Here is a 17,884-nt window from a genome sequence, read left to right on the forward strand (position 1 = left end):
CTCTAGAAGCAGAGGGTTTTCACACTACAGCCTTCTCTCTTGTCCTTTCTCGGGGAAAATCAGAAAATAGTTCTCTTGGCCTGTTTTACAATACCTCCAGTTCAGACAAGGGTCGAGTTCTATCAAGAATTCTCAAAAACTGACAGCACAAGCAGTCCATGAGTAGGAAGCTGGTGTAGGAGGTTATTCTGTTCATGTGTTGCTTTCATTAGCTAATGAATAAAGAAACTGCTTTGGTACTGATAGGGCAGAACTTAGGTAGGCGGAGTAGACAGAACTGAATGCTGGGAAGAAGGGCAGAGTGGCAGACGCCATGGATCTCCTACCTGAGACAAACGCTGGTTAGAATCGTGCAGGTAAGCCACAGTCACATGGCGATACACAGATTAATAGAAATGGGTTAAATTAAGATGTAAAAATTAGCCAATAAGAAGAGCTAATGGGCTAGGCAGTATTTAAATTAATAGTTTCTGTGTGATTATTTCAGGTGTAAGCTAGCCGGGCAGCCAGGTAAAACAAGTGGGTCCTCTCTCCTTGCAACAAGAAGCCACAAAACGGGTAAAGTTTTAATGTCTCTATTAACAAAATGAACCAATTTCTAGGACTGGTTTCCTTTGTCTGACTGACTGATTTTTTTTCAGACGGTCAGGAACTCTCTACCTAGACCAGGTTGGCCTTGAACTCAACTGAAGGAGAGAACTTCCAGAATCGGAGAGTGACAGGGTGACTCCATCCCAAAGAAGGAAAAACTGGAAGAGCACTGAAAATCACAAAAAATTGTAACAAGGCAGCTGAAACAGATGTGCGGCAGCAAAAAGGAACAGGCACTTTCCTAAGTCACCGCTCATTATGGTACTTTTTCCAAGTGTCCAAAATCAGCTCTTTCTCTATGCGGTGCTTAGAACTGCAGTAACTTCAGTACATTTTTCTTCCTTCTTTAAACACTTCATTTTTATTTCAAGTGACCAAGTACAGCAGGCCTGAGGTGTCCAAACTACAATATGAAGAAAGGATTAGCCTGTCCTGGGAAACAACACTGAAGTACTTGGTATACCCTGCCTCGTAACAATGGTTTTATGTAACTGAGGCCTAGGCCCATAGTCTCCCATCTTGTCCAGCTGGCCATCACCTACTTCTATCCAACAGGCCATTCTTCCCTGCATAACAGGGCAAGTGTTGCGAACTGAAGGGAACCAAAGAGTCCAACAACTAAATGAGACCAGATTTCTAAACTGGATTCTTTGTATACAATGTTTTGGGGGACAAATGGCAAAATTTTAATGAAGATCTCAGAAGTAGATAGTGAAAATAAATCAGTATTATTTCTTGATTTCAATGGCTGTTTTGTGAGTTGGTAAGTTAACAATATTATCTGTAGGGAATAAACAAATCAAATATCCAGAAGTAATGACATTCTCAAATGTCTTAGGGAGGGGTGCCTTTGTAATATTAAAAAAAATCAAATTTTAAAATGTGGGGTGATAATGACATGTCAATATAGAATCATATTTTTTATGCAAATAACTCACAGAAGAAACATAACAAGGGGCCTTTTCAAAAATGTCAGCCCGCCACGGCAGGGAAGGCACAGAACATCAGTTCACAGCACTTTGTCCAAGAAACAGACAGACAGAATGCCTGAACTCTCGCTGCCTTTCTCCTTCCCCTCCCCTTTTACGCCACTCAGGCCACAACCTGTGGGGAGGCATCAGCCATATTCAATGCAGGTCTTTGCCTTTGGTGTTCTATGGAAACACCCTCATAGACACATCCAGAGGCATACTTCTCAACCTAATCAAATTGATAAGATTAATCTTGGGAAGTTATACACATGTTAGGAAAGAACATAATGAGTTCCAGACCAGCCAGGACTAATAGTACGATACAATCACAAACAGCAAAAAATTTTTTTAAAAAATGAATTCCATAATTTGCCCTGGTGGGCTAATACCAAAATATTGTTTTTTTAATTAGGTAAATTTCCATTAACTTAAGAATCCACTGTCATTAAATTTTAGTTTATAAACTCTACTCTGTGTGTGTGTGTGTGTGTGAGAGAGAGAGAGAGAGAGAGAGAGAGAGAGAGAGAGAGAGAGAGAGAGAGAGAGAAGGGGGGGAGAGAGAGAGAGAGAGAGAGAGAGAGAGAGAGAGAGAGAGAGAGAGAGAGAGAGAGAATCTTTAGTAAGTATCCTTGTACCCCTGGATGGCCAGTAACTCACTATCTCGACCAGGCTGGCCTTTAATCATGGCAGTACATTTTTTTGTTGCTGTTGTTTGATTTGGTTTTGGCTTTTCAAGACAGGATTTCTCTGCGAGCCCTGGCTGTCTTGGAAATCACTTCATAGACCAGGCTGGCCTCGAACTCAGAGATCCACATGCTGTAGACAAACCCATACGGAGACATAGATATATACACATAGACACAGACATACAGACATACACACAGACATACACTTTAAAAATAAAATTAATCTCTTAAAGTTTATAAGGAAATTATTCATGGGATTTTTTTTCGTTTTTGTTGTTACATTGATTTTTATTATTTGTTTGGGTTTTTGTTTTATTTTGCAGGGAAGTTGTTTTGTTTGTTTTGTTTTTTCGAGACAGAGATTCTCTGTGTATCCTTGACTGTCCTGGAACTCTGTAGTCCAGGTTAGCTTTGAACTCAGAGACTGAACTATATCTGCCTCCCAAGTGCTGGGATTAAAGACTACCACCACCTGGCAAACTCATGCCTTTTACTATTATATCTGAAGGTGATTGCCTCCTGTGTACTATATAAAATAGCACCTGAGTTTTAAAGGACTTGTGTTTAATAAGACTATCACTCTCTGTCCCTCCCCCATCTCAACCATCCCATTCCTCCCTCATATTCTCCTCTCTTTCTACTCTCCCTTCTCCCCCACCCACCTCCACCATGCTCCTAATCTTTCAGGAGATCTTGTCTAATTCCCCTTCCCAGAGGGATCCATATGTCTCTCTTAGGGTTCTCCTTGTTACCTAGCTTCTCTGGGCTCATGGACTATAGGCTGGTTATCCTTCACTTTATGTCCAATACCCACTTAAGAGTAAGTACATACCATGTTTGTCTTTCTGGGTCTGGAACCTCACTCAGGATGGTCTTTTCTAGTTCTATCCATTTGCATGCAAATTTCAAGATGTCATTAGTTTTTACCATTGAATAGTTTTTACCACTCCATTGTGTAATTACCACATTTTTATTTTTTTTATCCATTCTTCAGTTGAGGGGCATCAAGGTTGTTTCCAAGTTCTGGCGATTACAAACAATGCTGCTAGAAACACGGTTGAGCAAATGTCCCTGTGGTATGTATGAGTGTGCATCCTTTGATATATGCCCAAAAGTGATACTGCTGGGTCTTGTGGTAGATTGATTCCCAATTTTCTAAGAAATCGACATACTAATTTCCAAATGGCTGTATGAGTTTGCAATCCAGGAAAGAGATATCTTGATTGAGGGAGCCATTATGGGGCTAGTATGAAACCTGGCACCAGAGAAATTCCCAGGAATCCACAAGGATGACCCCCGCTACAACCCTAAGCAATAGTGGAGAAAGTGCCCGAACTGGCCTTTCCCTGCAATCAGATTGATGGCTATCTTAAATGTCAACATAGAACCTTCATCCAGCAAATGATGGAAGCTGATGCAGAAATCCACAGATAAGCACTGGGCTGAGCTTCTGGAGACCAATCAAACAAAGGGAAGAAAGGGGTTACGACCATGATGGGGATATCACAGAAACAGCTGGCCAGAACTAGTGGGAGCTCACTGACTCCAGACTGACAGCAGGGGAAGCTGTACAGGACCAGACTAGGCCCTCTGAATGTGGGTGACAGTTGTGTGGCTTGGGCCGTCTGTGGAGCCACTGGTAGTGGGACCAGGATTTATCCCTAGTGCTTGATCTGGTTTTCTGGAGGGAAACCTTGTTCAGCCTAGATATAGGAGGGAGGGTCTTGGACCTGCCTCAAAGTGATGTATCAGACTTTGTTTACTCCCCATGGGAAACCTTATCCTCTGTGAGGAGTGGATGGGTGGTAGGATGGGAGGAGGTAGGGGAGGCTGGAGGAGAAGAGGGAGTAGGTACTGGGATAGGTATGTAAAATGAGAAAAGAAGATTGTTTTTAAAAAAATAATTTAAAATAATCTTAATGTAAAAAAAAGACTATCACTCATTCAGAATGAATAAGATTAAAAGCATTAAACTAACATTCATTTTAATACAGGATAGTGATTGTAAATATTTTTTCTTTCTAATCATTAATACTTCATGCTAGTATTTGATAATCTGGCTAGATACCAAATTCTACCCAAAATACTCCATATTAATAACGTAACTGCCAGGCCTTAAACAAAATGTCAAATCATGAACTTATTAGCAAGGCCTAATATCTAATGAGACAATGGAAACATCTCCAATTAGAAACTTAGTAGTTACATTAGTTACAACCATCCCTATGTTCCCATTTCCTGCTGTGCTTTCTGATTTGCAAGGCAAGCAGAATGTTCTGGCCCAAGCTTGATGTTTGGCTACACTGATGGCTACATTGGCTGCCCTTCCCTGATACCAGAACACAACACAGCCTTCCAGCATGCTCACCATGGACTAAAGACCAACAGCTTTCCAGAAACCCTCCTGAACATTGCTGTACCATCTAAACCACATTATGTAAGCCAAGCTAATAAATCCCCCTTGGTAATTATTCATTCTGTTGGTTCTGTTGACATTAAATTTGCATATTTTTATTATTTATACATAGTTCATAATAATACCTATCAGAACATTACAAGTCAGTCAATGGTGGCACATGCCTTTAATTTCAGCACTTGGGAGGCAGAGGCAGGCGATCTCTGTGAGTTGAAGCCGAGTGTGGTCTACAAAGTGAGTTCCAGGACAACCAGACTATTTCACAGAGAAACTCTGTCTCAAAAAAGAAAAACATTATAAAAACATTACAACTGTACACATATCTAAATAGAGCAAAAACCTAGAAACATGACCTCAGCACTACAGAATTAAAAAAAACTAAAAACACTGTACACTTATTGTCAGTGACCTCTAACTTCCTTTCCAAAACAGTAGTGGACTGTGTAAGCATATTACTTTTCTTTTGCTGTTTGTTTTCAAGACACGGTCTCTCTGTTCATTCAGCCTTGGCTGGCCTGGAACTCACTCTGTAGACCAGGCTGGCCTCAGACCTAAAGAGATCCACCTGTCTCTGCCTCCCAAATGCTGGGATTAGAGGTGTGCGTCACCACCGCCAAGCTAGCATTTTACTTTTCTATATCTTAAGCTAAGGAACTAAAACTCTTTGGAAGAAACTAGTCTGCTCTTCTAGACCAAGGACACAAGCTTTTGAAGAGGAATCATTATTGCTCAGTACCATCTCCTGGCAGGGACCTTGCAGTAACACATTTGACTTTCCTTATTCAGCATGGATTTTTGCAGGTTCTTTGTGTTCTTGACAGTGTATTTTCTTGCCTCTATTTAAAGTCTTCAGTGAATAAATACATGAAGACAAGTAACAGTAAGAGAAAGAAAAAAATCCATGTTCTATTTAGTTCAGCTTCACTAATTCAAACTTTATAACAAAAGCTCTTCACAGAAATCAAAGGCATAACAGACTAAGCTGCGGGCCTTGAACTAATAGTACCCACTTAATGACATTTTTTGTTATTGTTGTTTGGATTTTTGTTTTTTGAGACAGGGCCTGTGTAGCCCTGGCTGTCCTGGAACTCACTTTGTAGACCTGGCTGCCTCAAACTCACAGTGATTCGCCTACCTCTGCCTCCTGAGTGCTGGGATTAAAGGTATGAGCCACCTTGCCAAGCTTAATGAAATTTTTAATGAAAAGAAAGGTAATAAAATCATGTGAATCAAGATCATTTTAAAAAACAAAAAAATTACTGTAGATGCAGAACTAACAAGAAAAACAATGTAATTCGTCTCCTCAGAACTTCAGTCTAGCAGAGTCAAAAGCAACTTTAAGTTTACTTACCTAATTTTATAAACTGGAAATATCTTCCTGGCTAACTTTCAGGCAGTAGAGATAACCCAAATATTTGCATCCACTAAAGCACAAGCCTTGCACTAACTAACATAAATGAACTGAATTAACTCTAAAACACCAACCATGTATGAAACACTAGTCTCAGTGGACCATGACTCTGTTAAATACTTGGAAAAATATAAGTGTTCCCTTTTCCTTAGCATAAATCTATACACTATTCAAATTCATAAAACTAAGTTATTTCACTCATCTAAGAATTTTTCTATTTGCTAGACAACACTTAATTTACTGATTTAACAAATACTTAATTTGTGGCAAGCACTGATTCCAAGTGCTGGAAATGAACAAGAGAGGGAGGGAGGGAGGGAGAGAGGGAGGGAGGGAGGGAGGGAGGGAGGGGCAGGGGAGGGGAAGGCAGGGGAGAGGGAGGGAGGGAGAGAGGGAGGGAGGGAGGGAGGGAGGGAGGGAGGGAAGAAGAAAATAAAAGAAAGCAGTTATCTATAAACAAAAACAACTACTTTCCCAGTGTGGCTATCTTTAATTTCTTTTTCTTTCCTAAGTGGCCTGACTAGGAGTTATAGTACTTTTCATAAATAGTATTATGTGTAATAAAACTATAAGGGGCTGTAGAGATGGCACTGAGTATAGAGATCTCCTGTAGAAATGGCTGCTCTTGCAGAGGAATAGGGTTCAGTTCCCAGCACTGGCTCACAACCATCTGTAACTTCAGCTCCAGGAGATCTGATGCCCTTTTATGATCTCCATGGGCACCAGCATACATGTGGTGCACACGCATGCATACAGGCAAAACACCCATAAAAATAAAATTAAGTAAAATAAGATTTAAAACTGACAGAGGACTCCTAATTCAATTAACAATGAAACTTTCAAGTTTTCATAGTTGTGTGTGAATTAGCTTGGGGTGGTCATAAACGTCTATAACAGCTGCAGAAATCACAACACCTGACAAAATCAAACACTGACAGAATAACTGAACTTTCTGGAAGGAATACAAAATGACACCACAGAAAAAAGTGTAGTCGTTTCTGTAAAATTAAGCAGTTTTACCATGTGGTGCCTTAGAGCTACAGCACGGATGACAGACACCTGTGAGGAACTGATGCCATCTGCAGCTGAAGCTCTAGAGTCACACTTGTGCCTAAAAGGAGTTCAAGCAGAAAGTCTTGTTCCATTACAACCAAGGATAGAAAACTGACAGTTTTCTTGTTAGACCAGAAAATGAATGAGAAAAGGCTTGTGGCAGCTCCTCACAAACCTCACCTCACAGGACAAAGGGAACAAGTGCTCTACCAAGAGTCAGACCTACTGCAATCAAACTGAATCCCACATGAATAAATTTAACTTCACCAGACTGGAATGAGCCATTCACTTAAATTTACTCAAAGGAACCTGTAGGCAAATGGTTATAGTTGTATTGATCATTGGCTAAAGCTAGAAACAATCCAGAAATATAGTAACAGATGAGTCTAATAAATTCTAATTCTTCCATATACTGCAATACCATCTGTCAACAAAACAGAATGGAATGACATAGTACTGATATTCAAATGCAGTATGTTAAGTGCAGGAAGCCAAACATAAAAGACTATATTAAAATCAGTAGATCTTTGTGGGAAAGGCAAAAACTACAGGGAGAGAAAACATTATGTTTGCCAAAGGCTGGAAGGGAAGGGAAGGACTGATGAAGAAAAGCTGGTGCAGGGCAGTGGTGGTGCACACTTTGATCCCAGCACTCAGGAGGTAGAGGCAGGCAAATCTGAGTTCAGAGTGAATTCCAGGACAGCCAGGACTGTTTCACAGAGAAACCCCGTTTCAAAAACAAAACAAAACAAAACAAAAAGAAAAAAAATCAAACAAAAAAAGAGAAAAGAAAAGAGAAAGCTTGTGTGTTAGGGAGGTAATAAGAATGTAAAAGGTTTGTCTTTGGTGGGTTGTTTTACTGCCATGCTAGGATTTACACCCAGAGCGATATCATTAAGACAGGTGCATTTCCACTGAGCTACACCTCCAGGGTTTGACTCTATTATAACAGTTTATCAAAAAAAATTTTTTAGATTAATTTTATGTGGAATATTTCGCATGCCTGAGTGTGCATGTGTCATATGCATTCTTTGTGCCTGCAAAGCCAGAAGAAGGCATTAGATCTCCTGGAACTGGAGGTAGGCATGGTAGTGAGCCACCATGTGGGTGCTAGAAATCAAACTTGGGTCTGCAAGAGCAAAGAGTGCTCTTAACCACCACACCAACACTCCAGCCCCAAATTTCATTACTTTTATGTTCCAAAATGGTGATTTGTACTATACATGGATAAGTCTCAGTAAACTTGACTAGAGAAATAAAAATTCAAAATATTCATGCTATATATGATTCAAAACAAAACTGTTCGTTACCCTGTATATCTGTATCAATGCATAGTGCATACTATAGATAAATGAAAACTAAAACTGTTTCCTTGCAAAATGACCACATGCTAATTAATACACAAAGAGCATTACATTCATGGGTCAACAAAATAGCTCAGTGAGTGGGTAAGGGAGATATAAAAACACTTAAGAAATGATTCTATCCTCTAGAAGGTTTATATCTGGAAGGGGAAAATACAAAATGAAAGAATATTTCAGGGCTGGAGAGATGGCTCAGAGGTTAAGAGCATTGCCTGCTCTTCCCAAGGTCCTAAGTTCAATTCCCAGCAACCACAAGGTGGCTCACAACCATCTGTAATGGGGTCTGGTGCCCTCTTTTGGCCTGCAGGCATACAGACAGAATATTGTATACATAATAAATAAATAAATAAATAAATAAATAAATAAATAAATATTTTTTTTAGAAAAGAAAGAATATTTCAAAACAGATTACATAATTTTACATGCTATTTCATGAATCCAAACTACAAACCAGTTATATAAAAATTTAATCATAAAGTCCAGGAAATAGCTTAGTTCTTACCCATCTATGAAAAGACTGACTGCACATATATTATTGTTTCCTGAATTTTAAAAACAGAAAACTCAAAACAGCCTATGCTCAAAACTATCTATACTACATAGTCTATGAATAGGTAAACCAATTCCACTTATATCTACTTTCTAGGTAAGAAAAGACTCTGGATAAAAGAAAAGTACCCACATTCATACATTGATCCTATCCCAGTAAAAAGAAAAATAAAAAGGCTTTCATTGTATGAGCAAAGGAACAGTTTTGTAGCAGTGAATGTTTCAAAGACAGGCAAAACCAGATACAACTGAAAACCCTGTATCAACATAAATTACAAGCTACTGAAATTCCTTATCAAGAAAACACAGGATGTACACAACAACATTTTTTAAAGAGCAAGGTGCTCAGAATACAATGTGGTTTATTTTTACACTCTTGCCAAAGGTATTATAATGACAATTAGTGATATTTTGTTTGTGTTTTAATAAATAAAGTTTGCCTGAAGATCAGAGTGCAGCGTTAAGCCACTAGAGGACAGGGAGTGGTGGCTCACACCTTTAATTCCAGGACTCAAGACCACCCTGGATATTTGAGAGATTGAATCTACCTAAAGAGAGAAGCTGATCTCACACCAAGGAGCTCCCAGCACTAGGGAGTCTAGGGCAACAGAGAGTCGTGGTATGGCTGGGCATATAAGGCAGGAGGAAACGAGTTGAGTATTGCAGTCTACACGGTCATGCTGAGGACAGGATTACCCCTTTGTCTGAGCCTTGGTAGAGGTAAGAACTCTTTAGTGGCTTGGCTGCTTTGCTTTTCTAATCTTCAGTTTGAACCTCAATTTCTGTCTCTGGGTTTTTATTATTCATGCTACAGCCAGCCAGCAAAAGAAATCCTACTTGGCAAATTGTAGCTGAGAAAAACCAACGAAGTTTGTGAGTTTATTGTTACTCAATAAATTCCGACACTGTGTAAAGATACAGACTTACCCTTATGTGTTTCTGTTTCTGGCATGCTCACAATATGAATCATTATTGTATTTAAATTCTTTTTTATAAGGGAGGTAACAATCTTAATATGTGAATATAAGTCAAGACAAAAAATTTGGGTATCAGCACAAAACTTGTGAAAGTATACTATATATGGTCATTAAGCTAATTTTAAAGCTTAAAAGACAAGGAAAGGGCCAAGCGGCAGTGGTGCATCCCTTTAACCGCAGCACTTGGAAGGCAGAGACAGGCCAATCTCTGTGAGTTCGAGGCCAGACTGAGCTACAGAGCAAGATCCAGAACAGGCTCCAAAGTTACACATAGAAACCCTGTCTCGAAAAAAAAGAAAAGCAAAACAAATAAACAAAAAAAACTCTAACAAATACTTTTCACTTGATCACATACAACTTACTAAAAGAGAATCTCCCCAAAGTTAGGGTTGGAGAAGGTTTTTGATTTTGTCTTCAGGAGAATTAAGACATCCAACTAAGGAATCTGAAAACGACTAGAAAAATGAGACATATGAAGAAAAAGGACAAATCATTCAGAAAAAAAAGTCTTAAGAAAAAGAGTAAATTGGCCTATTTCACATTTACAACAGGATAAAATTTCATAAACCTTCCAAAATGTTTGTTTCTGCTTTTCTCTACAGACAAATAATGCAAATAGTCTTTGCATAGTACCAGCCCAGTTAAAGATTAAAGCTGGCTTTGGAGTTGGAGTGTGGCTCTCTCCTTCTCTAATACCAAGCAAACTTATTAAAGTGAAATCCAAAATCTCTGTCTCATGCCAGAAGAGCCACCTGATATGGGAAAGAAGAAAGACAAAAATTAAGGACTATTTTATTGCCACTCATCTCATAATCCTTTGGTTTCATATTGACTCTCTAACAGTTTTTCTGAAGATATAAGATTTATATATCTATTTTTTAAATTTTTGTCATAATATTAATGGTCATATAGAACCCTAACTAACCTAGAATAAAGTTATATGTACCTAACTGTACATGATTTCAGTTCCAGTGTCTATCAGTTTTCTGCATTGACCATGAGCATGCCTAACAGCGACCTTTGAAGTCTCTGGAAGGAGGATGTGATCCACGGTGACAATTCCTCCAGGATTATGGTAACAACAAGCTGAAAACACCACCTAAAGATCAGCTTTTGGACTACAAAATGCTCAGAACAATTTCGAGACGATCCAGCCTCACAGACTGCTCTAGCCAGGACTTAAGACAAGCCCTGCACTTTCCCAGTATGCGAGCCTGGACAACAAATAGTCAAACTATCTCTTCCAGGACTTGAAAATTAACCCAATTTTTCCAAGATCCCCTACAGATGCCATTGCCCTCAGACAACAGAAAGTAAATTTAAGAATACAGGGGCCACATTCCCAAGAGGTAGGATAGGTGGTTTTGGTTATTCAATGAGTGAGAGATATTTGTCACTGTTTAGGGGAATTGGTTACAAGCAGTTATTGGTTACAGTCAGGAGGAAAGTTGAACAAAGGAGATCAGAGTCAAGGTTCTTGTTTCTAAAAGAAAAAAAGGGGATATAGATATGATAGGATAACGGTAGATTATTGAACCTACTCTGAAAAGAAAAAGGGGAGGAGATAGATATAGGATATAGATATGATAGGCTAACGGTGGATTATTGAACCTACTCTGAAAAGAAAAAAGGGAGAAGATAGATATGATAAAATAAAAAGGTATTATTGAATCTACTTTTTAAAAGCAACTACTAGTTTTAAATGTTTTACACTGGATTGGACTTTTGTATATTGTCACAAATTTGTATGTTGTAACAATATACAAATTTGAGATTGTGTTAAAATATACTATACATACTTTTCTAATCTCGTTCAAGGTATTATACCTAAACAGTTCACTTAACAATATAATGCAAATTTCTCGTTATTGAAAGTTATTATTGCCTACTGTTTAGGATAATAAGGAAATGCAGTTTAGCAATAAATCACCTATTACAAATTTGTAGTCACATTATGTATGTTTTCAAGGTCACACAGAGATATATTTTAAATAGACAGGTTGTCTTCAAACACTTCAGAGATCTATAGAAAATGGCATTTAGGATGTTTTAACAGCACAGGTTCTTTCTGTTTTATGACAATGAAACATGTCTGCTTCTGGCAGCACCAATCTATTTTAGAGAAGATAATGGGCATCGGAGAAACGCCACAGGGAGTTACTTTCTTTGTGGTAAAAAGTAGCCACTGAACATGAAAATGCACTTGCTTTGACTGCGGACAATATGCTGTCCTAACTGGACAAGAAAGATACAAAAGAGAGTGACTACAAAACACTGTCAACACAAGGTGGAACAGCCCTTCAGAATATCCTGTTTCTCAGAAAAGTCTGTCAAATATTCTAGACCTGTAGACTGAAGACTGATACCCGAACACTGCAAAGGAATTTGGGGTGACTGTCCAGGCAGCCAGCTGTTTCTGTCATTTCTCACATTTTTTGGAAGTCACTTGCTTGCACTTCCTGTTTACTCAGTATTATTTCATTTGGGGTCTCAGAAGTAGTTGAAGAATAGAGAGTTATAGTTTCCCTTGTTTACCAGACTCAGAATAGAAACTCACAAAGAGGTTTAAAGTATAAAAGGTTGAGAGACATTAAAAAGGTAATTTGATAATGCAAATTAGAACAGAAAGGGCTGGAGAGATGGCTCAGCGGTTAAGAGCGCTGCTTGCTCTTCCAAAGGTCCTGACTTCAATTCCCAGCAACCATCTGTAATGAGATCTGGTGCCCTCTTCTGGCCTGCAGGCATACATGCAGCAGAACACTGGATATATAATAAATAAATCTTTAAAAGAAAAAATTGGAAAAGAAAGTGAATCAGGTACAACCTTCTGGACTCATCAAGATAGGATAGATATAAAGTATTTTCTCTGAATTTGTCAAATGCAAATAACTAGACATTGTTGATATACTTACTGCCTGTATATATTGTTTATACTTATTGTACTTATTGTATAGTTTTTCTTATATCGGTTATAGCCTTTTGCTATTTTAGACAAAAAAGGGGGAATGTAGTGATATTTTGTTTATGTTTTAATAAATAAGGCTTGCCTGAAGATCAGAATGCAGAGTTAAGCCACTAGAGGCCAGGGAGTGGTGGCACAAACCACGCCTTTAATTCCAGGACTCAAGGACACCCTGGGATACAAAAACTTGAATCCTGTCTAAAAAGAGAAAGAGAACGCTCACAAGAGTGATGCCAGTACTTGGGGATCACATGCCTTTAACCCAAGCACTAGTGAGGTGGAGGCAGGGTTCATAAGACTGGGCAGTGAGGGGCATATGAGGAGGAAACAAGAGCTCATTGGAGTGTGAGGCTTGGTGGAGACAGTCTGAGGATGGCCCTTTCGGTCTGAGCATTGGCAGAGGTAAAAGTCTCTCTAGTGTCTGGCTGTTTTGCTTCTCTGATCTTCAGCTTATATCTGACCTGAACCCCATATCTGACTCTGGGTTTTGATTAATTAAGACCATCTAGACAGGTCTGTCACTGAAAACCCATTCACCAAAATGTTTCTCTTGAAAATTAGGATTACTTTCTTAGAGGATGAGAAGCCTACCAGTTTCCACTGATTTGGTTCATTCCTCTCAGTAGAGGCAAAAGACAAAAATCAAGAAGGGTGTAACTATCTGTACTTAAATGTATACTTTCAATGGTTGCCTTCTGCATGCAATTTTAAGGACTTTTTGTTTATGTTTTTGCTTTTTGAGACAGGGTCTCACTATATAGCACTGGCTGTCCTGGAACTCACTATGTAGATCAGGCTGGCCTTGAACCAGTGATCAACCTGACCCTGCTCCTGAGTGCTAGAATCAAGATGTGCACCACAACACCCAGCCTGCATTTTTTTAAAGATTTATTTATAATATATACAGTGTTGTACCTGCATGTTCACCTGCACACCAGAAGAGGGCACCAGATCTCTTTTTTATAGATGGTTGTGAGTCACCATGTGGTTGCTGGAAATTGAACTCAGGACTTCTGGAACCTCTGACTTCTTAACCTCTCAGCCATCTCTCCAATGCCCCCAGCCTGCATTTTTAAGTACTTTTTAAGGTGCTCCATTTGTGAACTCAAACCACAAACACAAATTTATTCCCATAAGGACTGTGGTAACCAGAAGAGATAGTCAGTCCTAACATTATTAAACGTTAGGTGTTTCTTAGCTGTGGTTCATGTCTAGAAAGAGTGAGAGTTGGAGTGGCTACACAGCAAGACTTTGTCTTACAAAAAGTGTCTTCTCAGAAAAAACTAATCTCCAAAGTTTAAAATATAATACAAACTATAAATCCATTTCTCTAAAATATGTAGCATCATTTACCAAAAATATTAGGAATATAAATATAAATACGTATTGAAGATAACTGGGTAACTTAATTCCTTTAATAACTAGTCACTTTATATTAATTTTTCAAAACTAAGCATGTATTCTAATGGCACTCATTAAGCTAAAAAATTTAGTCTTTGCCAGGTGTAGTGGCTGAGGCTTTTAATCCCAGCACTCAAGAAGCAGAGGCAGTAGGATCTCTGTGAGTTTAAGGACCGCCTGGTCTACATAGTGATTTCCTGGCCAGCTACTGCTACATATAAAATCCTGTCTCAAAAAAAGTAATCTTTGCATCATTTTATTAATTACTTTTATAAACTATGTTTTATCACCTTACGGAAGATGGAGAAAGCCATTAGCGAAATGTTTTCTTTTGTTTACAAAAGAAATTTCAGAAAATTAAGGTAACATCTTAATTTTTTTTCAAATAAATCTATCTTATAGGGTGATTCTGCCCTTAATACATAATGTGTGTATGCATGTGCGCATTTCTACCTACCTATGTGAATTCTCAAATAAAAGAAAACAGTAACTTTCTTTCACTTAACTAAAAGAAAATTGTAAATATGGACAAACTGATTTTTCAGATTTACTTTAGGAAAGCAACAAACAAACTTATTTAAAACCTTAAAGTCCCTCACAAATAAATAAATCGGAACCCCTGCTGGGCAGTCCTTCAGCAGCATGTACATCTGCCTCAGCAAAAATTAACTATCAGCAGTTCTATTTATCACGTGTCATCCTGGGAGAGTACAGCAGTCATAAACCCTGTGAATCCCACAATAGAGGACAACCTGAGAAATAAAAAGTGTAAACTCTACTTCAGATGCTACATCGAAAATATTTAGTGGTTCAGAATTCAAAATCCATTTCTGGAAAATCAGTATTTCTACCTTTCCAGTGGGCTAAGAGTGTAATTCAGTAGTAGAGTGTACTCTTATCATGCACAAGACCCTGAGTTCAATCTCCAACACCAAAAGTGAATAAGTAAATAAATAACATTGACTTTGACACTCTTCTCTTTCAGTTAAAGTAATTATAAAAAGACAAATGCTAATCTTTCACTTTTCTACTTTATCAATTCATGTACTTTTCCCTCTTTGTGGAAATTATAATCTAAAATTATAGTAACCTTCATTGTTCACAAACAGACAAACCTGCTTCTTATTAGTTGACCACAACTGCAACCTAATCCCTTTTCCAGCCCCAGCTTCTCATCTGACAGATGACACTTTCCCATAATGTACTAGACAAGGCAACAAAACTAGCACCTTAGGGTTCTAGGTTTGGCCTCTCCTAGCAGCTGTGACCTTCCTACCCACAATCCACTACAAGGTATAAATTAATTATGCTGGGCATGTCCCTAGTATCCAATAGTGATTAGCTCTAGGACACCCCTCCACACACACACACACACACACACACACACACACACACACACACACCCATTCCAACACCTTTGGATACTCAAGTCATTTACATAAAACTACATGATATTTACATGTTATCTATCATACACACTCCACCTATCTGTAGAATACTTACAGTATCTAATAAAATGTAAATGTCATCTAAGTAATTGTTACACTGTATCGTTTAGGGAACGACAAAAAGGCCTGTTGGCATTTATACAGAGGGAATATTTTCAATTACCAGTTGATTGAATCACCAATGTAGGGCCCTCCAACAAGTAGGGCTGATGGTATAACTATGGACTTAATTCACTCACAGATAAGCCTCTTGCACTACATTATAGATCCCTGAAGATTCTAGGAATCTGATATTTACCAAAAAGATTGGTAAAATTAAGCGATAAAACCTTTTAACCATTCCTATACAGCTCTGTTAGCAAAGCAACTGACACACAGACATTTGTGAGGGTTTTGCTATGAAATCAATCTTTAACCAAAGTCACACTTTCTTCCTACTGAATATACACTTCCAACCACTTCTTTAAAGCAGAAAGAATTCCAATTGATAATGTCCAATTCATTCTCCAATATAAATGTTTGCAACATAGTAATAGAGTTCAGTACATATATAATCAAATAAAATCTAAGAACATTATCTTTGATTAGTCATGTGATCCTCAGAAAAACTTAGGAACCTACAAATTAGAGCATTTTTAATATATAACGCATGCTAAGGACTGAGAATGCTTTCCAATATAACCGGTGTTAAGGATATCAGCAGAGATGGGGGTAACAACAAGAACATTAAAAGCGGCAACTGTTCTAAACACCCTGCTTCCATTTCCACTTTAGCCAGAAATTTTAAATGGCAGTGGGAAAAAAAACGGAGTCAGAATCTGTAATTCAGTATATAGCCTACGAAGAACAAGAGATGCTGGATTTGCAAATCCTGAGCTAATTTTTAAAGCGTTGTTTTAATCCATAAGATCTTTACATTTATCATGAGCAGCTGGTTTTCATCTCCAATGCCTTCTCCCCCACCTTTCTCACCTTCCTACACACACACACACAATGAGTCCCGTGCCAAACCAATCATCATGGGGTGGGGGGACTAAACCATGTGGCTCATTTTCGTTATTGTGAAAAATAGTCATAGTTCTTTTTCCCATAGGAAAATTACCTATTCTAACGGGGATTGGGGAGGAAAAGCAGCTCATTTATCAGGCAGTTTCCCATTCTCCATAGGGAAAAAAAAAAACGGCATTAACTTGTAATAAGCGACAGCCGTGTCCCCTTTACAACCTAAAGCAACAACAACAACAAAAAATTAAACTTAGGATTAGGAATTTTTCGCTTGGTCTTCAGGGGGCAATTCACTTTGCAGAACAGGAGCCCGGCAGGAGGAAAACTATCCCTCTCACACACAGCCCTGCCATCCAAGCAAGATTCCGTTAGACACAAAACGCCGCTCTCCACCTCCTCCTCCATCCCGAACACTGACAGGCGAGGAGCGCGGGGGCGACCGGGCAGAGGCGAGGAGGCGGGCCGCCACACGCGCGCCGCACCGCGAACCGCGCGGGGCTGCTGGCGCGTTCCGCCGACCCCGCTCCCGGCAGCCGCCGCCCTCCGCCCGTCCCCTCCCCGGCGCGGCCCCGCAGCCCGGCGGCGCCCCGCAGCCCCCAGCGACCCGGCGCGCCCGGCGGGGGACGCGGCGCACCTGGATGTAGTTGTTCTCGCAGTAGTCGGCCACCCGCTCCAGATTCGTGTAGCTATCGAACAGGGCCCGGCGGCCCCCCGGGATTTCCTCCTCCAGCAGCATCTGCAGCTCCGCCATCTTCACATCCTCCTCCTCCTCCTCCTCCTCATACAGTCCGCAGCACAGGCAGCAGCGGCCGCGACGCCCGGGAGAGGAGCGGCGGCGGCGGCGACCGCGGCGGGAACCGGGAGGAGCGCGCGGCGGGGGAGGGGACGGCGGGGACGGGGACGGGGCGGGGGCGGGGCGCGAGCCGGCGGGCCGCGAGGACGGTCACCGCGGCGACGGACTGGCGAGCGAGCGAGCGGGCGCGCGCGCGCGCTCCCCGCCCTCCGCCCCCGGGCACCTGAAAAAGATTCCCACCCGCGCCGCCCCTCCCC

The 17,884-nt window shown here is 39.9% G+C and overlaps 1 protein-coding gene across 4 annotated transcripts in view; it reads right to left on the reverse strand.

Annotated features, from left to right (window-relative positions):
• The window catches only part of Abi2 (abl interactor 2), a 102,579-nt gene extending 84,899 nt beyond the window's left edge, over positions 1 to 17,680 (reverse strand). For all 4 annotated transcript variants that reach the window (XM_042055507.1, XM_038338904.1, XM_038338903.1 and 1 more), the window contains exon 1: positions 17,469 to 17,680. In XM_042055507.1, the coding sequence (XP_041911441.1) occupies positions 17,469 to 17,585 (117 nt within the window). In that variant the 5' untranslated portion in view covers positions 17,586 to 17,680. The remainder of the gene's footprint in view (positions 1 to 17,468) is intronic.
• Positions 17,681 to 17,884: the final 204 nt, after the last annotated feature.

This window comes from Arvicola amphibius, chromosome 8, assembly GCF_903992535.2.
Source record: "Arvicola amphibius chromosome 8, mArvAmp1.2, whole genome shotgun sequence".
Taxonomy (NCBI): domain Eukaryota; kingdom Metazoa; phylum Chordata; class Mammalia; order Rodentia; family Cricetidae; genus Arvicola; species Arvicola amphibius.